The sequence below is a fragment of the Scomber japonicus genome, chromosome 8 (genome assembly GCF_027409825.1).
Source record: "Scomber japonicus isolate fScoJap1 chromosome 8, fScoJap1.pri, whole genome shotgun sequence".
Lineage (NCBI taxonomy): Eukaryota > Metazoa > Chordata > Actinopteri > Scombriformes > Scombridae > Scomber > Scomber japonicus.
In genome coordinates, this window is record NC_070585.1 from 19,089,102 (window position 1) to 19,115,764 (window position 26,663).

Genomic DNA, 26,663 nt, shown 5'->3' on the forward strand with positions numbered 1-26,663 from the left:
ATGCTCATATCAGCATGCTCCCAATAACAATGCTAACATGTTGATGTTTAGCAGGTTTAATGTTCACAATCTTAGTTTATAGTGTTAGCAGGCAAACATTTTGGTCATTAGCAGTAATGACCAAGTGCTGCTGAAGGGAATGCTTTGTTTTGTAAGCATTTGTTTATGAACAAAAGTATTGGACTCATTCAAAATCTATCCTGATGAGATGAAGTCAGAGGATCATTAAAGTTTTTACAATTTATCCTGAGGGCAACATAAATGTCTGAACCAAATTTTACAGCAATCCATCCAATAGATTTAAAGACATTTCTCTCAAAACCACAAATGCCAACCTCATGGTGGTACTAAATGAATTGGGAATCACCAAGTTTGCCTACTGACAAAGAATGTCTGTACAAAATGAATGAATGTCTGCATGAAATTGAATGGCAATCCAATCAGTTGTTGAGATATTTCAGTTTGGACCAATGCAGTGGACTGACTCAGTGGTAAATTAACTTTCCCCTCCATAAAAACAAAATATGGTTAAATCATTGGAAAACATTTAGCTGTCTCCTTGTTAAATGTTATTGGTAGTAGCCAAACAAAGCTTGAGTGATGCATTACATACATTTTTATTGTCCAGTAATTACAAAAAAAGTATATTATACCATTGTGAGGAATAAAATGGTTTACATATTACATACTGTGACATACAGTGATATAGTATCAAACTGATTATATGAAGATTTTTACTTAGGCAAATGCAATATAGACACATTTTCACAATAATGTTATATATACAAACATAAAGTCAATTTAGTCTCATGGTGATTATCATTTTTATTATTTAATAGATTATAATCTTTGCTTTCTATCTCTGTCTTATTAGGACCTGTCCAATGAGAAGGCTCGTTCTCACGGTCTGTCCACTGAAGTCGAAAGCCTGAACCTGAAACTACAAAAAACCGAAGCTGAACTAAAGGGGGCAACTTATTCTCTCAGCCAATCACAGGAGAAAATAGAGTCTCTGTCACAATGCTTGAAGAACAGTGAATCTCTTCTCCAGCTGGAAAAGAGAAGAGGGAGTGCGGACATGGATGCTACCTCCACTTCAAATTCAGACCCCTCAAACAAATCACAAATTTGTGAGACACAAATCCAGGAGACGTCACCTCTGGATCAACCCCCGGAGGCCAGTAAAGGTTGTGACCTTTCCTCAGGAGAGAAAGAGAGGCAGCTGAGTGAGAGGTTGATAGAACTGGAAAAAGAGGTGTGTGTCTGTGTTTGAATATATATCTGTGTATACTCTAATTTACAGGATGTCTCTGTGTGTCTCTGTGTGGTTCAGTAGAACTTCTGTATGAGGGAGATGATCTATATTATGTTGAAATTTTTGCTCTAGGGATGCTTGACGACTATCAAATCACACTAGCCCACCACTTCCCAAGTGCTGCACTTTATTTCCAGAACTACAGCTTTATCTCTGCTCATCAGTTTTTATAATGTCACCTCGACTACTGTTAATCTTCCTTATCTCCTCCGCTTCTCTCTTGCTTTAGCTCTTACTCTTTCTCTCTGTCTGTAACGCAGACACACACACACAGACACACATAAACTAAACTGTAATGGTCGGCTCCCAGCACCACCAAGGTCAGAAATTTCATTTGAGGCATTGCTCAGTGCTGCATTAAAACTGTTAGGATTTTATGTTTTGAATGAAGATAGATGAAGAGAGAGTTCTGTTCTTTATCTCAGTCATATTAAGGTGCAGGTAGACTTGTTGCTACACTGGCAGGGAGTAGAAAAGGCAGAAACTTTAAAAACACTAGTGAAAAATGTACAAAACCCCTGTGTAGCAGGTCCTGGTAGACAATGTGAAAAGAATCCAAAAATCCACAAAAACTCAGCTCCAGATTTTACAGATGATGCAAATATGAAATGAATTAGTGCTTTGCCATATCTTGCTAACATGTTCATATAAATGGTTCAATCGGTGTAGAGCTGACTTTTGGTGTGATGCAAGCCCAAATTTTAATTTTGGATCAGAGCTGGAGTGATTCATTGATTAATTGATCAACAGAAAAGTAATCAGCAAAGGTTTAAATATTTAAATTCTGTATAAGTAAAAATGGTAACAATCTAAAATGTTAAAGTTTTCTGGGTATCAAACTCTTCCAAAATAATAAACTGATATTTGGGTTTTTTGTTTTTTTTGCTGCCAATCAACATATTTCTTTATTCATCAGAGCAGAATTTACAAAGTCAAGTCTACTTGAAATAAGTAGAAAATGTGGCAACGTTGTAGAATTTAATTACAACCTTTATGTATGACATAAGATTAATTTAATTTCTATATTTATAGATTGACACAAATGTCATATAAAGCTGTTGTCTGACTGGGAGCGCTTTGAAAGGTCAGCTGCAGAATCTATCCAAGTTAAAATAATATGGATATTTTGAGTGGTGTGTGTGTGTGTGTGTGTGTGTGTGTGTGTGTGTGATGCTAAATCTAGCACAGCCTCTGACGTGGCAGCAACATATCTGTTTATGCTCTCGCCATGGGAAAATGAAAAAGCTGATTTTTTTCTATCTCTTCATCTCCTCACTCTGATTCTCAGAAAGCAGTGGCAGTTGCAGGGCAGGAGGCTTTGCTGTCACGGCTGTCCCAGTCGCAGGAAGTGTGTAAGCACCTGAAGGAGCAGCTGGAGGCTCTGCGCCGGCACTCGCTCAGCCTGCAGGAGTCCTGCACCCAACTGCAAACACTCAACACCCAGCTACAGGTGACCCAACACACAGATAGACAACATCATCTCAAGTTATTCATTCATATTGACAACAAAATAGTTTATTTACCTTCAAACTTGTAAGCCTTTGGTCAAAAATTAAAAAATCAAGCAAAGACTTTTTAAGAAGTTTTTCCTTGTTTAAAGTTCAAGAAGATCAAAACGTCTCTCATATCATATGTACATATGTAGCCAGCAGCCAGTTAGCTTAGCTTAACTAATTAACAACTGGAAACAGCTAGCCAGAGGAAACAAAATCTGCCTACCAGCACCTCTAAAATTCACTTATTAACAAGGATTAGTTTATATGTGGGACTGTTCGTTGGCCCGGACAATAACTTCCTGGAATTTTTGCTGGTTGCTTGGCAACTGATGTGATTTTGTATTTACTGTAGACAGAGAGCGGTATGAATCTTCTCATCTAACTCTTGGAAAAAAAATGGGAAACTATTATAACATACATATTACATATTTGTATTCATCTTACTTCTTAAAAATGGTATAGCAGTACATATAAGTTCTTCAAGGTGGTAGCATCCTGTGGAATAAAACATGATAAAAGTTGATAAAATATGATAAAATTGTATTAAACCCCTAGCAAAACTTGACATTTACAGCTCGTTGGCTTTCTGTTAAACCATCATGTCTCTAAACACACAAAACAACACACCCAGGTGGAGCAAGCATCACTGAGCTCCCAGCATGCAGCAGTGCTGGCACGCTGCAGTGACAGTGTGGCCAGGTGTGCGGCTCTGGAGGCAGAGTCCAAGGTGTGGGTGCGAGAGCGGGAGGAGTCAGCGGCCAGGGTGGATGCTCTGAGGCGAGACCATGAGCGGATGACGGTAGTGCAGCAGCGGCAGGAGGTGGAGCTGGAGGAGCTGCTGGACAAACACTCTCAGCTACGCAGTAACAACCGCAGCCTGGAGGCCCAGCACAGGGAGCTGGAGGCCAGGTACAAACACGCACTGAGTGCATTAAATCAGAATGAAATCTGAATTGTAGATAATTTTGAATCTTTTTTTGTCTAACACAAAAACTCACACATATCTTCTCTCTCAGGCACACATTTAATGTCATAGTTTCTTGTGGGGGTGAATGTTGTGTTTGCAATCTCAAGGTACAAGGAGCTCCTGGATGGAAACACACAGCTAGAGGAGAGAGAGCGAGAGATGAAGATGGAGAGAGAGAAGATGGAAGCAGAGGCACAGAGGAGGATGGAGCAAGAACGGGAGCTGGAGAGGCTGAAAGATGACAATGAGAGGTAACAAATATCCTCTCCAGTCAGCTTCCTTAGTATTACATTCATGATCATCTTTTTACCCTACCCTTCCCCCTGCACCCAAGTTCATTTGTATATAGGAGAGCAGCAACATTAATGTTTCTGTATGAAGCACAGGGAGCAACACAGTAATTATTTTAATGCAAATGTACTATAGGAAGGTAGAGAATGCACATTTTCTTGATTTAAAGCTTTTGGGTACAAAACAGCAGCAAAGAAAAACAAGGCAACAACACACAAGACATCAAAAACAGGATGAAGGTAACAAATAAAGCTTTTTTCTGAGTTTAAAGGAAAACCAAATAACATTGAAGGCTTTAAGACTAAACACATTCATTCATCTCAGATGTGACCATACTGTTCTACCTTGAATGTTACATTCATGTATATTTAAGTCTGAGGTGGAAAACAGTATTGAGTGTTTCTAATTATATTTTATTTTGTGGGTGGCAGGTGTATAAAGACAGATAATGAGAAAGGATAATCATGAGCTACATGTGTGTAACATAGTTAGTTAATCAACCAGGTTTTCATAATTTTGATGTGATTGATTACTCACATACTTCTAATGATGGGTTGTCAAACTGTAGACAGAAAACCCTGCTTTGCTGGTGACACAACAGAAAAACTACATCAAAAAATATAATTAGTATCCCTGTGTTCATGCAGCTTTGTCTATAAAAAATGGTTTGAATATTTTCTTTAGGCAAAAAATCACTAGTTGCAGCTTCTCAAATGTGAATAATGTGAATATGGGGTTTCTTAGTCGTCTTTGATCGTACATTAAATATCTTTGAGTTTTGGATGGTTGGCTGGATAAAAAAAAGATATTTGATGATGTCACCATGAGCTCTGGGAACTCGGGATGTGCATTTCCAGTATATTTACTGAAATGTATTATAGACCAAGCTTTTAAGAAAATAATAGATTAATTGACCTGAATATATTCATTTGTTGCTGCCCACAAGGAAATATGTGGACCATAGCTGATTTTCTTAATATTGAGCCGTGATTCAGTTTTAAGTTACATTAAAAGTTTAATTCCAAAAGCAATTTGAAAACACATTGTGAAGATAAAATGTCCACCAATGTTTATTACTGAATACTATAAAATTTCCCCCACAGTGATCGTTAGATCTCATCTCATTACAGTTTTCATTAGAAAATGAAACAAAGATGATTGCTTACCTCTATAATGCTACTATAACCACTTAGTGACTCCAGTTATGCTCCATAATGTGTTCTTCAACCATTTTGTCTGAGATGATGTCAGATTTATCTATTAGTGGTTGTCTGGCTTTGTGAGGACTCATGTTGTGTAATAATACAGTAATGAGCTTTACTTAGAGAGCTCTTACTAAACAATGAAACAAGGCTTGACACACACACACACACACACACACACACACACAATAACTATATATAACTATATGTTTATATGACCAGTAATTTTCTAGTTTTCCAGTACTTTTGCCTTATTCTGAATGTAGCAGTTTCCAATTAAGACATGTGGGATACGTTGATATTATTCAGGTTTTAGGAGCAATCTTTGGACATGTATACAGCACATTCAAAATATGAGTCTCAATTGCAGTTTTTGCTGCAGTTTGTAACACATGGCCTCTTGTTGGTTAGCGGTCAGCTCTGTGCATTGTAAACAAACTAACCAGTCAATAGTTTGCCAGGCTGGGATAGAGATGCACAACAGGCTGGTTGTGTAATACACCCCTGCACAGGCAAAATGACATATGCTGGAGCAGGAAGGCAGACAGAGAAGAGGAATGAGAGGAGAGAGAAGAGCTGTTCATAGCAGGCTGGAAAAACAGAGTGTGCCTTCTTCACGATGGGGACGGAGAGGATTGGTTATTATCCTGACTGATGGTGATGATGGTGATGCACTAGGAACACTCAGCAGTGTAGTAAACATAACAGGACAGGACAACCTTGGTACTGGATGTGCCTGTAATGATACATTTATATCAGTCATATCAACATCACTTATAGATATCAGGCAGCAACTCACTGATGTTTTTCACCTCACTGGTTTACTTCATTGCCTGCAGACATCTTGTGTTTCCTGTTTCCACTGGAGCAGACGGAAACTTTCAAAACCCCTCTGCATCTTAACAGGAATATTAGTGGAATACTCATTTTCATTAGCCATGTAAACAGCTTAGTAGGAATTTTGTCTTTTTTGGAATAAGAGTAAAAAAGAATATATTATGCATGTAAATGTAGTCATTGACAGTGACAGTCGTATGTGTGTTGATGCTGCAGGCTGCAGGCCCAGCAGAAGGAGGGGTTGGCGTCACAGGCGGAGCTGCTGGCTCAAGGCTCAGTGCTGAGGGGGGAGCTGAGCGCCTCCCAGTTGGAGAGGACTCGACTAGAGGGGGAGCTAAGCACCCTGAGGGAAACCAACCAGAGCCTGGACCTCAACAATGCCCTCCTCAGCAGCGAGTACCAGGTTTTAAATGCACACACACACACACACACACACACACACACACACACATAAGCACCCGTTATGGTCATTTTTGGGGACATTACATGGGCTTACATTTATCTCCTGGATACTTACCCTAACAATAACCAATGACCCAAAAATCATCTTTTAATTAACTGGTCTTAAGTCTAAAATTCAAAAAGTAAAAGTAAAGTAGCCTATGAAAGACCAGGCCTCCCGCCCCCTCTCCACACACACACACACACACACACACACACACACACACACACACACACACACACACACTCACTCTCTCTCTCTCTCACACACACACACACACACACACTCACACACAGGTGTTTTGTATTCAAGCTGCCAGTTGACCATTTGCATGCAAAAAAGGGATTTAGTGCTTCATGGTGGAGACACTCGAATACATTACACTCTAGAAAAAAACAAACACATTTATTTAAAACATTATTGGGCAATTAAACAAATTTATTTGATATTTTTGAGACTACTTTACATAGCTGTGGTCAGGGATGAATTGCTATCATATCATCAGTGGAAACAGTGACTGTCTGATCTAAAATTTTTGATATAAAGCTAAATTCAGCTTGACATATCAGAAAAAATTATATATTGGTATAAACATTATATGAATACCAAGTTCCCAATTATAAGTAGGGCCCTCTTTTGCCTTCAGAGCAGCTTTAGTCTTCTGTGAAATGCTGCCCAACAAGTGCTGAATACTGAAAACTGTCTTCAAGCAGGAAAGGGGTGAAACAGGTGGAAACAGACTTTATGAAGTTTTGAGGTTGCTACACTTGGAAATTAATGTCATGCAATTGTAATATATAATATAGGTGCACCACCTTCATTGATTAATTAATAGACAAATACATTTATCTAATAATTAGGAGGAAAAGTAATTACATCAAATTGTATCTGTCTGTTATCTGAGAATCATGAACTCTGAATACGGGAATCATCATGTTATAAAGGAAAACACAAATAAAACCAGAACTAACAAGAGATCAGGATGAAAAGGGAACACTCAGCATATCTACATTCATACAACTAGAATAGATGGATGAATGAATGTGTAAATTAGTTATTGCAACAATATAAATGAATTAATGAATGAATGTTATCCCAAACAAAACAAAAATGCAATGAGGGGCAATTAACTCTAGAATTTGATTTTGAAAAGCTCTTTGCATCAACTCAGTGACAGAAGTGTGGCAGATAGTTTTCCTACTATTTCCGTGATGATGAAGGGCTGATGAGGGGAACTTCCTAGAAAGCCTGGAGCAAGGCGAAGCAGACTCGGTGATCGTTGGATTACCGATGTGTCAGCCAGATGAGAACTGTTCAGTGAAGCACTTTGGCTCACTGATTTTGCTTTGCTGGATCTGGTCCCGGATTCACTGCATGCCTGCTACAGCCTGTGTTCTGCCTTTGTTGCTTTCAGTGGCAGGCTGCAGAGTTTGAATGCTAGAGCTCTAACCAAAAAGTCCCAAAAAGTACAAAAATATGTCTAATTACATGAAAAAATTGGAGATTACCAAAATACTAGATCATTTGTATGGCAAATTGTGTGTAATGGCTAATAGTACTTGTCTTTTCAGTCTTTCTCTTTTCTTAAATGAGAGTCTCTTTTCTGGAGCTCTCAGACACAGACAAAACAGGGCCTGAAATATCAGGCCATCCCAGCTACAGGGCTGAGAGTGAAACAGAAGAAGCAGCAGCGGTCAGCAAGCCAAAAAGCACCAGACAAAGAGTTATAAAACTTTTTATAGACTATGAAGCCTGTTATGAAATAAAGGGGATCCTTGGCTTGGTGATCGTGGAGGGAACACCTTGATTACTAATAAACATCTCTGTGTAAAGAGAAAACTGGTGCTCAACTTAAATGGGAATAACTTTCCATACTGAATATTTAAAAGCTACTTGCTTGCAAATTTGACACTCACTCATTCTTGTCGACAATCCTGAAACATCATGAAAGCCAGTAGGAAAACACTTAAAATTGCAATATTGATTAACCAGATTAACACTGACCAATACCAATATCCAATCTGTAGTTAAAATGGACTCAAAATGTATAATGTGTCTGCAATAATTTAACTTATTATATTATTCGGTTTGTTCTCTGTAGATGTTTCGATCTGCTGCTTCATTAACTGTTCATGAAACCATTCCTGAATCACCTGGTTCTGTAAAAGCTGCTGAAGGACATTTAGTCTGCTGGTCTGATATATGTGTAGAAATTCAGTTTGTACACAGACCCAGTGCAGGATTCAAGATAGCTGTGTTTTTCAGTCATCCGCCTTAGATATGTGCCTCAATTTTAATCAACACAGCTTACACAGGCTGCGTAGCAGCTTATGTTTCACTTAAACTATATATGTGTAATCACTAAGTGTATTTTTACATTCAAAGCCCATTTTCTTTTGTTCTATGTGCATAATTATCGTGTGTTGTGTGTTGGGCTCTCAGTACAGCCAAAATGCAGGTGATCTTTACTCTGATCCAAACCAAGAAATGGTAAAATGGTGTTCACTTTTGCAATTAGTTTTTTGTATGGATTAAAACATAGAGGAAACAGTATGTCAAGAGTGCCTGACTTCCCATCGTGATGTATTTCCAGGTGAAACAGGATAGACTAGTGGGACATAACATTGGGAGGAATTTGATTTGAGCCAAATTTATTCTTTTGGTATTAAAAAACAACAACATACTATTAAATAGGCAAACAATATTACTGGGGCTCTAAAAGTGTTCTTAAAAAGACAGTTTTCATTTCACTCTGATTTTAACCAATTGAGATACTAGTGAGCTTTAGAAGTGCTGGTTGGCATGGCCAGGCTAGCTGTTTCCCTCTGTTTCTAGTCTTTATGCTAAGCTAGGCTAACCAGCTGCTGACAATAGCTTCATATTTTTCGCACAGAGGTAAGTGGTATTGGCCTTCTCAGCTAACTTTCAAAATGTGAATAAACTAATTTCGAAAAACGTTGAACTGTTCCTGTAAATGATGAAGTGGTAGCAAATCAATGCTAAAAATAAACCAGCAGAATTTACTTCCCCTGTTGAGTCTGATCACTCTAATCTGTCACAAATTTAATTCTCTCTGGTTCAATTTTCTGCCTTTGCCTGATGGTTTCTTTGTCCACTCAAGTTAAACTCTCCATGAGTGTTAAAGTCAGCATTTCCATGTGCCCCACTACACATCTTATTCATCCTCCTCCAACACTCAGGCTTCTCATTATACTGTTTTGCAAAAGGAAAATGGAGCAGAAGAGAGGTTACAGATGAACCTGTTGTACTGGTGGTGGTAACTGATGGGGCTGGACTGGACAGAACTGAACCAAGAATGCAAAAATAATTGAAGGCAGTTTCGCAAATAGGAAATGAGGGGAAATGTTCAGTTCAGGTATGGGTCTTGTCTTCCTTCTTGAAAAACAAGTTTGGTACTTTTATAAACTTTTCTACACATTTACATGTACAAAAGAGACTACCATTTCCCCCCATTTTTTCACTGCCCCATACACCTGATTTTATTTTGTGTGTCTGCTTCAAATCTCAGGCTTCATAGAGCAGCTGAGTGAAGTCTTTGTCCATTTGTGAGGCTGCAGTTTGTGTTTGTGCCTTTCAGTCGGTCAGACAGTCAGTTCTCTATCATATTGCTTTTCAATTTGTTCATTTTTAGCCATGCTAGCAGCATCTGTATGTCTGGTTGGTCCACCACTTAGTGCCCAGATTGAAGTATCTCTGCTATGTGATGGACGGACATGATATTTGTACTCCCAGAGTATGAATCTTCCTGACTTTCAGCCGACTCTTCCTCTAGCAAAACCATGAGGTTGATGTTTCTATGTATTTGTGAATGTCTTGTGGATCTCTCTCCTTCTCTCTGGTGATCCTGCTGTGGTGTCTTTGTGTGATGGACTGCAGGTGAGATCGGCTGATTGTCTGATTGAATGGTTGTGACTGTGCGAGAGTGTAGGTTGTTCCAGGGAGTTGATTGGTTTCAGCCCCCAAGCTTGCAGTTTAAAGGCTGGCTTCCTCCAGCTCCTGCAGGCCCTTTCTTTCTCCACTTCCTACAGAAATATTTCAGTGTGAGATTTTGTATTTAGATTTGCTAACATGATGTACCAGCTCAGGTTTGGTAGGGGCGGGCAGCATTTTTGTGTCATTCTCTCTTCTCCTGTTTCTGTTACACTTAGAGGTAGGTTAGTAAATTGTATTTTTGTTCCTTCTGTTTGAGTAGGTTATTTTAGGTTGTTCAGCCTTAGTTCCCTTTGGTTTATTGTTTTGCTGTTAACCCACCCTGAAGCTAAAAGATTTTAAAATAAACCTTTAGAGGGCTGCAAATACTGGTGCCGGTGGTTCCTGGGTGTTAAGAAGAGGGATGTCTCATCTTTCATGTTGCACCAGGGTTCCCCCAGATCATAAAAGTGGTTTTGAGAAAAATGTCTGAACAGCTGTTGGATGGATTGCCATGAAATGTTTACAGACATTGATGTTTTCATTCATTTATTAAGTTTGCAATTTCTATAACCAATACCAAGGACTTCAGTCTCCAATGACCAGGTGTCTTTGAACGTAGCTGCCCTTGACATCATGAACACTATAAAAGTGTTGTTTTAAAGCTGAGACACACAATACTGCAAACTGCTATTCAGCTCAATATGAATCTATGTATAGATGCATAGATTCATTTTACATGACTTGAGCAAAAACACACACTGTATTGGGTATGCGTTCATAGAGATACTCACATTATCAGGTATGCTCTTACAGACTAATCAATAAATCGATTTGTTGATTCACAGACAATGAATTGCTAACTATTTTAGTAATCAATTGTTTTGAGTCATGTTTAAGAAAAAATGTCGAAAATTCTTTGATTCTCAAATGTAAATATATTCATATTTATTCTATGAGTCAGCCCTCTATGATAATAAATTGAATATCTTAGGGTTATGGACTGTTGGTCGGGACAAACCAAGACATCTGGGCTTTGGGAAACAGTTATCCATTTTCCAACATAGACAACATTTATAGACGACTTAATAAAGCTTTATTTACTTGCTTAATTGATTCAATGGTTAAAATAATTTGTTAGCTGCAGCTCTACAGGCTATTAAGTATACAAACATATACATACACAAACTACATATTCTGATCTTACCAAGTGATTGGTAATTGATGCCCATCCTCATGTATGTGTGTGTGTGTGTGTGTGTGTGTGTATGCAGAACCTGCTGAAGGAGAACCGGGCTTTATTGGAGCAGACCCTGGAGCGTCGTGACAAGCACTATACAGAACAGAGGGAGTACCAGTCAGTATCCACACACAAACACACACACACACACACACACACACACACACACACACACACACACACACACACACACACACACACACTGAAAACAGAAGTGGATTGAAGAGGAAATAAGGCCTCCTCACTTTCATCTTAACAGCATTGTTAAAATTACAGTAACAAGCAGGTACAAACTGATTGTAATGTGTGCATGAGAGCATATTTTATAACATTTATAACTTTGCAGGCAGTAATTCATATGCATTACGTAAAAGCACTTATGTGAAGTTTTAAGTCTGAGAGAACAATTTCACAGTCCAACAGCACTCATCAGTTGTCCTTTTAAATGTTTAATACACTGGTTGCAGATTAATCCAGAACTAATAGTGAGCATGCTGGGGTGCCTTCACCCTTTACATCTAATGAGCCATACTTCTCACAAATTACATTCTTTTGTACCTTAATTTTCAGCTTTGATTCATGAAAGGATAATGTAATCCACCCATGTTTCTCTTTCTAATTTCTGATAGAAATGTCAGTGTTAACGTATGTAAGTGTTTCACAGCTGGTTGGTCATTATTACTGTAAAAAAGGTGTTCATGTTAAACAGCCAAGCATTGCACAGACCAACAGAAATGTATAAAAATGTTTACTCCATATTACGACAAAGTGGGCCAAAGTGACCTCTGTACTTACCCAGTACATGCTGGGATAACAGGATGAACAAGTATTAGAGTATTTACAATTAAAGTTTATTCATTATTGACTTTATGAACATGCAGACAAATAAATATATATTTAAATTAAATTATATTTAAGTATAAATTATGTAAACTGACAGTGGCCAATAGAAAAATATTGTTTTATTTTATTTTTTAAGTTGGTGAAGAAGACGTTTAGAGATTCACTAAGGTTACTAAAGGTTAAAGGAATATTTTGGAAAATATGCTCATTCACTTTCTAGTGGATCGTTAAATAAGAAGATCGATACCACTCTCTTATCCGTTAATTGAAAATGAGGCTAAAGCTAGCAGCTAGTTAGCTTAGATTAGCATAAATACTAGAAACAGGGGGGAACAGTCTGGCTTTGCTAAATGGTAACAAAATCCACCTACCAGCACGTCTAACTAAATAACATATATGTCATATCTTGTTTTGTTTTATTTAAAATATTTTACCTTAACCTTTACTCTTTGGAACAAGCAGACAAATAATATGTGCATTGTGTTTATGTATAATTGATATTCAATGGAAAAGATTTTGGTATTGAGCTCACTGAAGGTTAAATGTACCCTGTGGAGTTTTTGACCAATATTTTGGTGGAGGGGCTTTCATTTTCTTTAATCCACTGACCCTCAGCTGGTGGCATTACTGTACCAAGAAAGGTTGCAATGCACCGGGAAAGAGCAGACATGAAGAAGATTGCAAGCTAGTAAACATGAATGCAAATAAAAATAAAAAAAGAAGCAGGATCCAAAATACCCCAAAAAATTTGTTTTGTAAATGTTTTAAAGAGTAAGGAAATTCACGCAACACATTTTGTCAGCCCCTATGGATACAACACAGTACATATGAGTGAAAAACAATCGATGTAAACATATCGGTGGTCATAAAGAAAGAAGAACAAAACTAAAGTAACCTAGACTTCAGACACACTGAGGGGTAAAAGTAAGGGGTTGGCCTACTACAAGATGCAATATTTATTTAGAGTACTGTGTATGATTGTTTAAAATTGTTTAAAAAGATCAAACTCAGCTGTGCTCAGGTAGCAGGCATGCACATACCGACGACAGGCGCAGCTTAAATTTAATTGGCCAGAGTGACACGATTGGCAACGTGTCACAAATATCAAGCTGTTGCATCAATCTGGAAAAGAAGAGGGGCTGACCTTCAATAAAAGTCAGTGAGACGCTGCCAAGTCTGGATTCTTAAACCTATACCGCTCTATACACTCCCTGCAGGATACTGAATGTAAAAATTAAATATTATTGAGTAGAAGAAATACATTTTTAAATTTTATTTAGCAAGTTTTGTGCACAGAGCTGTAACGCCTCAGTCTGAATTATTTGATGGTGTATTATCATCACAAGGTCTGCTGATTGTAGTTTATTTAAACTGGGGCATTTATTCCTGCAGTTTAGTGCTGTGCCAAGTACATTGTGGTGTGTTTTTTTAATAATGAGAATGTAATCCAAACTAATACCAGGATAAAAGTCCAAATAGGGTACAGAGGGCAGAAAGAGACGGATGTTATTATCTCATAGCCAGCAGTTTCTCATTAAAAAATGAAGTGAAGGCGAACCACAGTCTGGTCAAGGCTCCTGTTCAGCTTTTTCTTTGTATTCATAGCTGGAATGAAACACGAAGAATACAAGTGCACCATGAAACACGTAAATTACAACAGGATGACGTAACAGTCATCCTCTTAGTCCATGTGATGTGATAGTCACAAACAGGTCAGGGACAAAAATCCTCCAAATATTTATATGAATGCACATTTCAGATAAACTGCCTCAGAAACAAAAGACTTTCTTAAGTAAAAGATTTAAGGAGTTCATGCACTTTACTTTCCTGACAGCCGTCGTAGTCACACTCTTTGTTTTAAATGTCATTTTAAAAGTGTCTGCCACAATGTATTTAACTCCTTGAAAACTGCAAAAGACAGTGTTTGAGTTAGAAAAAAATGATAAATTTTGTTGCAAGTGAAAGTGAATAAATGGTGTTGTGACTTTGCTATTGCAGACTGAAGTTGGGGGTAAATGTTGTGGATCTAGTGAGCAAACATGAAGAGCCTTTCTAAGTGTTAGGTGGGATTCTTCAGGAGGTTGGAGGAGAACAGGGTGGGATGATTGAATTTTTTAGATCAAGCAGACTTAATGGACACCCATGTGCGAGCAAATACAGCACCCATACACTGCATTTGTAAAGAGCCCACAGCAGTTCTCCACATATATATGATGTGTGTGTGTGTGTGTGTGTGTGACTGCACATTCACATTATTATATATTCAGTGATCCTGCGTGTATTACCAGCAGTCCATTAATGGAACTTCAAAAGACCTTCACCTTAGTCTTAACAGTTTTCACAAATTTTTTTCATCAACCTTGTCTATGAAATATTCCCTAGACATTCTCCGTTCCTTCAAAAAGCTTGAACAACAGACTCCTTTCCTTATATGGAAAGGAATCTTAATAATCTTAGTATTCCTTGTATATTAATATGGATTGTTTTCTTGATTTGAATTCATTGAATTTACACACCCAAGTGTTTTTAATTTAATGGTCTCTAAGGACTCCGTTAATAACATTACATCATATCTAATATGATAAATATGCCATAGAAGTTAAATTCCTAATGACATTGTCAAAAGAGAAAATACATTCTATCAATAAGCTTTCACAGAATGAATTGTACTGGCCTTCAAATGTGCTTATCATGTGAGGCAGCTGCATTTGCAAGATCACAAGATTATATGAGAATCTATCTTGTCAGGTTAGTTATGCACTCATGTCTGGACCTCCAATGGTTTGGACCAATCAGTGTCCTACAAGGATTCTCACATGTTTTTGCAAATCCACGCAAGGTAAGATGGTGATAGTCAGACGCTTCATCCAATCGCCTGCCAAGTATTTTTTTTTTAAATAAGTGCCTTTCCTTTCAGATGGTCTCAGATGGTTATGTGTAAAAAATTGTGTCATTAAACTTTAAACTTATTTCACTTTATAGCAATCCATCTGACAGTTGCTGAGATATTTCAGTAAAAGCCAACCATTTCAATCTGATAATACTGCTGGAGGTAAAGTCAGGGGGTCACCAAAGTCAGTAGGATTCATTCTGTGGGGAAAATTAATGTCTGTACCAAATTTCATGACTGTCCCTCCAATAGTTGTTGAGATATTTCAGTGGTGGATCAACTGACCATCATTGCCATCCATGCTGCTAAAACAGAGAAAATGATACCAAACTAAATGTGCCATTTTCCATCTCTGACTGGTGCTCATCTCTTCTAACATCCCAGATCTTCTGCGCCCACAGCTGTGTGTCAGTGGCCAGAGGTCAGCTGACAGTGTCAGCGCCTTTGTGTTGAGTATTTTTATCCTCAGCTGACTTTTATCCAGGGGAGGTTTGCTGAGAGAGCAGGCTCTTTTTCCACAATGCCTTTGTGTTTGACCATACCACAGCTCGAACCCTGAACTGTCTGCAGCAGCAGCACATCGACATTAACATCCAAATGCAGTGTCTTTTCTGATCTGGCTTTATTTCTCAGATTTTTGGAATGGGTTGAATCACGCAGCCAGGTTTTATACACACTCACAGAATAATCCCATCTACTCACGCTGATAATAAATGTGTGAAATGAATCAAGCAGTCTTCCTGCTCAGACTTTTCTTCCCAGCTGCTTTGTTCTGATGCTTCATGTGGTTTCCTGCAGGGAGAAGCTGGGCGAGCTCCGTCGGGAGAAGCAAAAGTTGGTGGAGAAGATTATGGATCAGTACAGAGTCCTCGAGCCCAGCATGCTACCTCCAACCAGCAAGGCCAAGTATATAAAAATGTTCTACTTATTCATTGAGTTTATTAGTTTTCTATACTTGTACAATTCAACTCAATATATCAGCGCAGCAGTAGTCTGTGTGTTCATATAACTAAACAATAAGGAAAGTAAAAAAGAAAAAGAAAAAGTCAAAGGATAAAATTCATTGAAAAGGAAATTACGAATCAAACCAGAAAAATAAATAGGAGGTAGTTCAAGGATTACGGTAAGTGCAGGATACTGATTAATGCCTAACCTTTATTCAAAGGTAGTGGAGTTTACAGTTTACAACTTGTGAATCAATAACATATATATCAATAAATTCCACATCCTTATACAGTTTTCTTCAGAGAGGAGCTGATTCAACTCTAAATATTCTCTATGCCTCAGTATGTCTTAGCCAGTGCCAACCAGCACACAAAATTAGCACCAGCTACCAGCCAAATGCTGGGAAAATATGCAAGTGGCTGCTTCACTCACCAGCCAAAAAAACTATGGTAATCTATTGGCTGGTAAAATCTAAACTTTCAGTAGTGGCTGGTGGACAAAAAATTGATTTTGCAACCTGGCAAACTGAACAGTATAACCTTCACAAAGATTGGATATATGCAGGGCTGTTGTATTGTTGCACAGGTGCACTATACAGTATGTCAAATAGTGTTTCATGCACAAAATGCACCATGGGAAGCCAAGTGTCACCTCTTTAAAGGACAATGCTGGCAATTTTCTATATTTTTCTTACTGTCACAAACCAACAAAAAATTGATCTACTCACAACTATTGTGTGTGTATCCAATGCCTGATATATTTTATTCCCCTGTGCCGTAGACCTCTATTGTTGTCCAAAATCTAATAAAAACACATCAATGAGCCACATGATTGCACTAGGTGACATGTTCCTTTGCCTTGAAAGCAATGGTTACTGTAGTTTGTTTACCCGTTTACTCCGGTCAATAAGCATTTTGAACCACGTATCTAATTTTTTCACTCTTAGTATTGTAGTGTGCAAAGTGCTCACCAAGAACACAAATGAATATGGTAATGACAATTTAATTATAACTTTTCCAAATGGATTTTCTTGATGTCATGTTACAAAGTGCTTCATTTGGCATAATAAATAGCACTTGGCAGCTCAAGGAACATTTTGTTCTCATACGGAAATTTTTGTGCCAGTAACACAAGCACAATGCATTTTGTGAACAGGATGTGACCACTGAAGTTAATAGTTTCTGGAAAATCAGGGTGTTCATGTAATGTGTGCTGACTGGAGATGCTGCTTTCAGCCATTATGCTCCGTGCCGCTGGAACAGCCGACCAGAGGATCTTAGAGGGGCTGAAAATTGATAGTTTCAAAATAAAACTAAAAAGTCATCCATTTAATCTGTTTATGTTGTATTTTATAATGTTTTGGTTATATCATTATTTTATTTATTATCATCATTATTATTTATTTTAGTCTGTTTTCTTTGTGTTTTATTATAATCTATTCATGTTGTGTAGTGTTTCATAATTGAATTTTTTATTGATATTTTTATTGCTTATGTTATTTTTTACTGTTAATCTATTATGATCTTAACTACCCATCTTTTATGGTCGTATATTCAATTAACTTTTTTTTCTCTTGCTTTTGAGTTGGTTTCCTGTGTATTAGTCTCTAAATCCATTTTTAACATCCTACTTTTAACAAATGCTTGTAAAGCACTTTGAATTGCATTTGCTTCAATTGAAAGGTGCAATATAAATAAAGTTTGATTGATTGGTGGTGTCAGCATGCGCACAGACACACACTTCTCTGACTAACCCCCTCTTTGTAAATGGTCTCTGTCCTCCGTGTCCTCGTAGGAAATCTAACTGGATTGCAGACAGGATGAAAAAGCTAATCAAACCCCGAGGAGGAGGAAGAGAGGGACGCGCCCTCTTCACCGCCGCGGGCAGTGTGGAAAATCTGGCCGACAGCACTGAATTTACATCAGACACACCTCAGCATGGTGAGACCACACACACACACACACACGCCCAGCACACCAACTCTCTTTCACACATACACAAACACCAGCCGACTAGCTTTCACAAAGATATGCTCACATGCTCACCCCATCAAGCGAGGCTACAGGCATGCATACAAATCATCTCATGACTACCAAGTGTGGTCGGCATTGATACCACTCTCTTCTCCTCAGATCTCTCCCTGTAGAGTGCCAAGACCAACTGAGGCCGGCTTTCTCTGCTAACCACATGTTGAAAGGGAAAGATTTGCGGGGCTTCATTCTCTTTTTATGCACCTTGACTGTGGAATGCATTTACTAACTCAGAAATAGGAAAAAAACTCTGCAGACATTATCAAAGCCATGATTTAAGCCCCAGTCTGCATTCATGTTTTTTCCCATCTCTTTTGATGTACTATTATTGTCCCTATTTAATTTCATTTCCCCTGGGTTCCTAAACTGTGTGCCAGGACCAAAACTTGGAGGGTGGCTCTTTCTGTTCCTCAACAAAAGGACTGATGGCTTTTTATTGAGCCTGTAACCCTGAGAGAGAATCATTCTTTCAACACCAAGTGGAAGAAGCAGAGTATCTTTCAACCTGATTTGTTGTCGTCTTTAGACTAAAAGATATCAAGTATTTTAGTTTAATTAGTCTAAATAAATGAGGTCATATTTGAGAGGAGTGGTAGCTTTTGCTCCTTACAGAGGACATATGTTTTTGGTGTTTATGCTCTTATTTATATACTGCTATGATGTCAGATGAGATTTAACGTATGAAGAAATTCTCCCTGCAGGTCAAAAGCCAGTGCCTCAATCTGCTCTGAATGCTTTGTTAGTTGTAGTAGTTCGTAGTAGTAGTAGTTTGTTGTTTTAGATGTGCTGTTTGCGTTGTCTGCTCGCATATTTCACATCAGATTCCAGCATAAACATATATAAAGGTATCTCGCATGTCGAGTAAAGAATGAGAAAAAGTAGTGAAATCCTACTATTGTAGTTTGCTGCATGGTTTACCGATGTACAGTAGCTTCCAGAGACTGGCCAATCAGAACAGGGTGGGCTTTAAAAAGACAGGAGCTAAAACAGCCTGTTTCAGACAGAGGCTGAACTGAGGGGCTGTATACAGGGTCAGTATGAGTTAAATAAGGAGTTGTTTTCAAGTTCCAGCTGATGTTTCAAAGTTCACAGTCAATTCTGGCACTGCAATTCTTCATCTCATTGAACTAAGACCAGGTCAATTTATGAATAATTTAAATCATAATAAAATTATTACAATTTGATATAGTCTACTGTTAAATAGGTTAGGATTGGCCTTTTAAATATAATGGTCAGGCTTGTATCGATTGAAAGCTCTTAAGTTATTATATTATAGAAGTATATATATACATACATACTTTTAAATACACTTGATTTTATACCTTATTCATGTGCTTTAATAGAATTAAAGCACATGAATTGAATAAATTGAATAAAGCTCATTTCTTAACCGCGGTTGCAGCCACAATTCTCAAAGTATCATTTGTATCATCCTAACTTTTCATATGGGACAAATGTTTTTTTTTTTTAAAGTATATTTTTTCTGGCTTTTTTGCCTTTAATGTACAGGACAGTAGAGATAGACAGGAAACAGGAGGCAGAGAGAGGGGGAATGACACGCAGGATAAGACTGCTTGGCGCGGATAAATGTTATTCTTAAAAGAAAATAGTCATTGCATTTTAAATGTAGCTTAATGTCCAGTTAAAACTTAGTCATATGGTTTTATTAAGCATTCATTAGCAGTTAAATGCACCAGTCATCGATGTATCACAGGAGTTACTGTTGTTCCCAAGTAAATACTTAAAAAGAAACATACCCTTCTTTGTGCTTACAACTTTTCCTTCATTTATTGCAACATCTGCTACTGTGAGAAAGCTTGAACTCTGTTTGCACTGGAAGCACTGTGCTGTAAAACAATCCGGCAGATTTATTCAGCGTGGTGGTGCACAGTGTGTGGTGCCGACAAATGCTGAGAGTCAGCTTGTCAATAACCTTGTTCAACAATTATGCTCATAGCAGAATGAATGAACCAATGATTTACTGATGTTAAAATGACATCAGCCTTAACTAATTTTAAACATCACTGCCATATTTTTATATATAAGCAATTAAAACAATATTAATAATTTCTCTTTCTCACTATTTGCAGACCCTCGCAGTGCCCCTGTATCTCCCTCTCCCTTGAGAAAAGTGTCGTCCCTAACAGAGCCGGACATTATGACTCCTGGGAGTCCAACCACGCGCCTGGGCTCCGGGGGTCGTCGTAAGCTGGGCTCTCGTCATGGCTGGGGGTTGGGCTTGGCCAGAGGAGGCTCTCAGTCCTTCAGTCCTGGCGACAACAAGACACCGCCCCGCCTGCGATTGCGCTCCAACCAGAATAACTCCACAATCCTCTGGGAGGGAGAGAGAGGTGAAACAAATGCTCCCCAGGTAGCAGACGCACCACTGACCAGTCAGGAGAGCATCGAGGAAGATGAAGGCAGAGGTGAATGAGGAAGATGTGTATTTATAGTATGTGTGTGCCTTTCAAAAATGTCAATCTAAACAAGTCAGATTTTCATTAAAACCAGAAAAGCTGCAAAATGTTTCAGACACTGCTTCAACCTCTTGAAAGAAATGTTAATTTTTAAAGGAAGAATAAATGACTCGTTCAGAGAGAATTTAAAAGTGTGCTATGTGCAGAGCATTTGAAAACGTCTATGAGGCAACAAGTTAAATGTCAAGCTGAATAAAAATTGGACTGTAGAGTAAAAGAGCACCCAAAGAGTGTTCATAACATCTGCAATCACTCAGTGTACAGCTAATATTCGGCTAATTAGAGTGTGATCTTCTCCGCTTCCAGACAATCAACATTCCAGTGACGACACCCCGACGGCCTGAACTTCAGTCAGCTTGCAATTAAAACAAGAATGTTTTATAGTATGTGCTCACGGCAAAATGTTTTTGTGTGTCTGACTATTTTAAATAAGAAAACCTTGGAGTATATTTCAATACATGAATGAATACATTTTTTAGTAAATGATTTCCTGTGTCACTGATTGTGAAGAAATTAGCCACCTCTCGAGCCCCAGAACAAAAAAAAAGGTAAAGTTCAGACAACTCATAAATAGTTCAAATTAAGTGTAAAAAGGAATATAAAGTGTTTTACCTTTCCTATTAACCCTCAACCTAAGCTTAGAATGTTGTTATTTTTTCTTTCACCAGCAATCACTTGATAAAATAAATTAAATCATAATTTAATTCCTCCTGATTTATATTTCACAAGATCTTTATTTTTCAACTTGGTGGCTCACATGTATTTATTTATCGACTGAACACATACAATATTACCCTTTTTCTTCACCACATGCATGCATGTATAATAAGATCCAAGGTGTTTCTCTGTGTGTGTGTGTGTGTGTGTGTGTGTGTGTGTGTGTGTGTATGTGTGTGTGTGTGTGTAACATCAGAAAAGCACTCGAGGACTATGATTTGCTAGCTTATATAAAAACACTGTCACTAAACAACCGGAGCACCAGTCTTTTCCTAACTTGTCCTAAAACTACACCAGCCAATGCACAAAATGTTAATTATCCATATTCTGTACAACATGCTGCTGTGGTGGGACGAGCTATTTCAGGATATAAAACCCATTCATCTTTCCCACAGACGATGTTATGCGACTCACAGTTGTAAAATGTCTACAGCTTCGATCGGCATGAAACTCTCCCAGTTAAATGATCAGCAAAAAAGATGAACAACTGTGTTAGAAAATATTTGGTTCTTTGATAAAAAGTTGAAGGTATAAGACTGTACAAAAAGATTCAGGGTAGAAGTTAACTGCAGCTCACAAGGGGCATTTTTTGCAAGAAACATCCAAGCAGAGTATCAATTCACATGTTTAATTTCTGGTTGAGTGAATTCAGCAACCATGGAAACATGTTTTGTTTACAACTTTGCTGTTCTTCACCGTCATGTATGTTAGTGTTTTAAGCTGTTGAGCAAAATTAGTTCTCAGAAACAACATTGAAATCAGTCAAGCTGGTGGTCTTGACATAAACAGTTTGAGTTGTTACATTATGCAGAGGAGTCTTGAGTTTCTATGAAGCATAATCATTTAAAGAAGATTTAGAAATTTGAATACAGAACTGTGAAAACTGCAACTCAAAGCATTTCAGTTGGTGCTACTGTAACACAGTTAGCTTCATATTGATAGTTAGAAGTTCCACACCTTAAAAATGTTATCTTCATCTTTAAGTGCCTGTCTTTTGTTTTCATCAAGGACTAGCTGATTGGAGGTTAAAAGAAAAATATAACTTTACATTTTAAGTTTTTTTAAAAAGTTTTTTTCATATTCTGGTGCTCTAAAAACACTAAACCACTTAACAGAGACACAGCTTCTCTGCAGTGTGTAAAACTACTCAATTAAAAGGAAAATCAAGGTAGATTTAATTAAGGACATCATATACATATATAATTAAGTGGTTGAAGAAATATCCAAGTGGAGCAGAGAAATGCAAATTTCACTTAAGCATTAAAGTTGAGTGCTAGAAGAAGTGCTTCATCCCGTCATCCATAAACCTTTATAGGATTAACTAAAATGTTCGGTGTTCCTGCTGTTTCCTCTGATAACCTCTTCTTTAAAGTTGGCTCACTTAGAGTCAAAGAAGTATCACATATTTCGTGAGACATGCATCAAGGTGAAAAGGCACCAGGAACTCATAAAATGTGGAATATTAGCTCTGAAACAAGATGAACAAATAGAATGAAATTCACATAAAAGTGCCACAGAAATGTATTTAAGAACCGTATTTTGAGTGAAGAACTAGGACTTGAAGGTCGGATTTATGCAGGAAGCAAAATAAATCTAATGATAAACCTCCTTGTAACCTCTGGATATGATCTGTGTACAGTGGGATAAACACAGAGAAACCTCGCCATCTGGCTCACATACAGTATGACTGAAAATCCCATTTCATTTTAGGACTCCTGTGTAAACCCAGTCATTGATCTAATGGCAAATGATCTACACTACTGCTTTAATGAGAATCCTCTTTAACTCCTTTCTCTGTTGCACCAAATGGTGTCAGTGTGGAGCCAGCTACACACAGACAGACAGACGGATGAAGTGGGGGAATTAGCATGCAGCTTTCCAAATGAGCAGACCTTAGAGTTCATCATAAAGCTGAAAGGTCCCTTGTATAAAACAGTCAGCTTCTACAGAGCTTCTGCCTCCCAGATTAGGATGAGAACACGTCAGCACTTCCGGTAGGGCACGGGGTGCTTTTGAGTATGTGTGCAGAAGACAACAGTAGGGATAATAGCAGGCCGTAGCTCTTTCTCTCCAGCCTGCCCTCCCCAAACACACATCCTGAATTATGATTTGCAAATGACAAATGGATCGCTAATACAATTCATGAATTATGTAGTTGTCATGGTGACATTAATCAAAAAGCAGGGCCCTTCTCTCAGCTCCGAACATTGTGTTTGTGGAATTGAGATGCATGACTGGGGCTGCACACCGAGCCGCCTGAGTGAGCGCAGGGCAAAGCGATAGCAAGATATTGGTTCTGCCAGTCACTCAGAGGCTTATTATGAGTGCAATGCAACAATCACACGCCCTCAGGCACACAGACAGACAGCGCCCACAGACAAAAAGCGAAGGGTAAGGCTTTAAATTCTCGATGGAGAAGCCTTGTGGTTACGCACGCTGTGAGAGAATTCACAGGTTATTTTTTCCATTTATAAATCTGCGCATTACCAAGACATTCTTAAAGAGGGGGGCTCGAAAAGGACGATGAATAAAAAACAGCAGTTTGATTTGCTTGCAATTTGCACCCTGTTCAGAAGGATTTATCACTGAAATAAACTAGTGTTTTGAGGGAAGCCTGCAAGCATAACAAGTAGCAGCAAAACAAAATCTGTCAAAAAAAAGATAAAGGCTTGGAGAAAGAAAAAAACCTGAAAGAGAAAAAGCTTGGCACAAAATGAGTGATTAAGAGCCATATCTACCCCTGATTCCTAAAGCGATGAATGATGGATGGCTGCCTTGGTTGACATCACGGTTGGATCTCAAGAGTCTGCTCAGCTGTTTAATTATTGAGCACCTGAGGGGTGTAACTCTATCAGCGAACATCACTCCCTCAACCCTCTTCTTCAATGTTTTCCTCTCTCTTGATGAAGGTCCCTTGTTCTCTTGTCTAACTAAGGAGAACCTCTCCACCTCTGTGGTCTGAGTATATCTTTCCTCATCACCCCCCTTCACTCCTTTACCTCCAGTTCTTGTCTGAGTTATCAAATTTTAATGACTGAGTCAAACTGAAGTGCCTCCAGTGACCAAAAACCTTGCTTAAATCACTTAGTCTGCTAACTGAACGGGCTAGGCATCCAAAATACTTAAGAGATGCTTTAGGTTTTTGTCTAGTCCTGGTGCTTCTGCAATGAATCTGTGCAACTATCAACTGAATCCAAATCAAGCAGACCTGAGTTTTTTTCTTGAGTGAGTCCTTCTAGGCATGTTTCTGCAGTCCAGCTGATTTAGACTCAGTGCACACCGCTGAAACTTCACTTTGGGTTAATAAAAAGTTGTAACTCATGGATTGTTGTTAGGCATTTCCTCCCAGCAGAGGCCTCTGGTTGGGCAGGCACCGAGACAAGAGAGCAGAGTGGTGGTCTTTGATCGAGAAGTAGTGGTATAATTCAATTAATTATACTTTGCTCCAGGCAATAGAAGTAGGGGAGGGGATCAGTGTGGATTAACACTTGCATTGTTTTTGCTTGTCTTACATTGTTAAAATCATATTCAGATTTGACCAATAATAACTTGATTTTAACAGTAACATATTACAATTTAATTTATTTCATTATTTATTTTATTCTATTAATTTATTTTTTTTTACATCATTTTTGTTAATTTCATTCCTTAACATTGTCTTTCACAACCATAGTTACGCTTTGGCCACACATGTCAACTGTCATGCCAATAAAGCCTATTGAATTGAATTGTATCATTGAGAGAGAACACAATCCAGCTGGGTGGAAAAATAAGTGTAAGTGTGCGTTTGTGATTGCACACTGGCTGACCCTGCAACCTCGCCTCCTCACAAAACTGTCAAAATCTCTGTGCTCTCACCAGGCTTTTACTCAATGAGGTTAGCCTAAAGGTGAGTCTCTTCATCTATAACTTCCTTCCCTCTGCCTCCATCCATCTCTCCATCCTTTCCTCTGCACCCCACAACCCCTCCCCTCAACTCTATTTCATCATCCTCCTCTGTTACAGGATCTTTCCTCCTCTGCTAACAGTTTGTCCCCGCTGCACCCCACCCATCCTCCTCCCTCATGCACTCCCTTTCTCTCCCCTAGTGTATTAAGGGGCTTTGACGCTCTCAGTAAAAGCTGATTTATTCTCTTGGTGGTATCGATCGGTTTCTGCATTAAAGATTATAATTCATTACCCCGGCCCCTTTTAATACATTAAACACTCAAAATAAAAATAAAACACCACCCCACTCCCCACTCAGACTTGCCTTGTCCTGAAGGTGCGGGAAAACACTCCTGTCGAGACGTTCGGCCTGTTGTCCTCGGCCCCAGAGCTCCACCTGTGTGTGTGTGTGTGTGTGTGTTACCTAATCAGACAGAGATACTCTAAGAAACATAGTCACACATCATGCACACACTCATGCACATAGACAGACATGACTTGGACTGTTTTCTTTCTGTAACTAGCACCCCTTGAGGCTGAAGCACCTGAAGTATCTTAAAGTGCAAAGCCACCGACGGCCACTAGATGCTCCTTTAACTCCCATTCAAAAAACGTCAACTTGACTCTGAAATAGTAGCTAAGTCAACAAGGAGTCATTATGGTCTTAATCACTTAATTTGGGGATTTAATAAGTGCACTGTTGCTCATTTAGAAAATTATTGCTCTGATGCCTGCCATGTTGACATTGATTGATAGCTGTGATTGCCGGTTGACTCACCTGCTGCTCTCCCTGAGTAGCTAACATAGGTGAAATGCAACATCCCACTCTACTTATATCAAAGATTCTGGCTCTAAACGCAAAAGATAAACGATCAAAGACTTCAAACCATGGATCTATCAAGAGAACTGGATATGTTGCAGCTACTAAGCCTTGCTGTGGTTCTTTCCTTGTGGACATTTATGATATTGCAGAGAAAAAAAATCCCCTGCAGTTTTAGGGCCGTGGACACAAAGACACATCTATATGCTAAAACTGTTGACAGGACAAACAGCAAATAAGGTAAATTATCACTCTTTGTATTATCAACTTTTAATCCATGAAAGGTTTATATTT

At 38.4% G+C, this 26,663-nt stretch overlaps 1 protein-coding gene across 1 annotated transcript in view; it reads left to right on the plus strand.

The window, feature by feature from the left end:
* The window catches only part of ccdc88b (coiled-coil domain containing 88B), a 47,783-nt gene extending 26,094 nt beyond the window's left edge, over positions 1-21,689 (plus strand). Inside the window, exons 19-28 of the mRNA XM_053323261.1 lie at positions 875-1,255; positions 2,604-2,765; positions 3,443-3,720; positions 3,886-4,029; positions 6,325-6,511; positions 11,755-11,837; positions 16,252-16,359; positions 18,193-18,338; positions 20,519-20,854; positions 21,212-21,689. Of these exons, the coding sequence (XP_053179236.1) occupies positions 875-1,255; positions 2,604-2,765; positions 3,443-3,720; positions 3,886-4,029; positions 6,325-6,511; positions 11,755-11,837; positions 16,252-16,359; positions 18,193-18,338; positions 20,519-20,854; positions 21,212-21,249 (1,863 nt within the window). The 3' untranslated portion in view covers positions 21,250-21,689. The remainder of the gene's footprint in view (positions 1-874; positions 1,256-2,603; positions 2,766-3,442; positions 3,721-3,885; positions 4,030-6,324; positions 6,512-11,754; positions 11,838-16,251; positions 16,360-18,192; positions 18,339-20,518; positions 20,855-21,211) is intronic.
* The last annotated feature ends 4,974 nt before the right edge of the window (positions 21,690-26,663 follow it).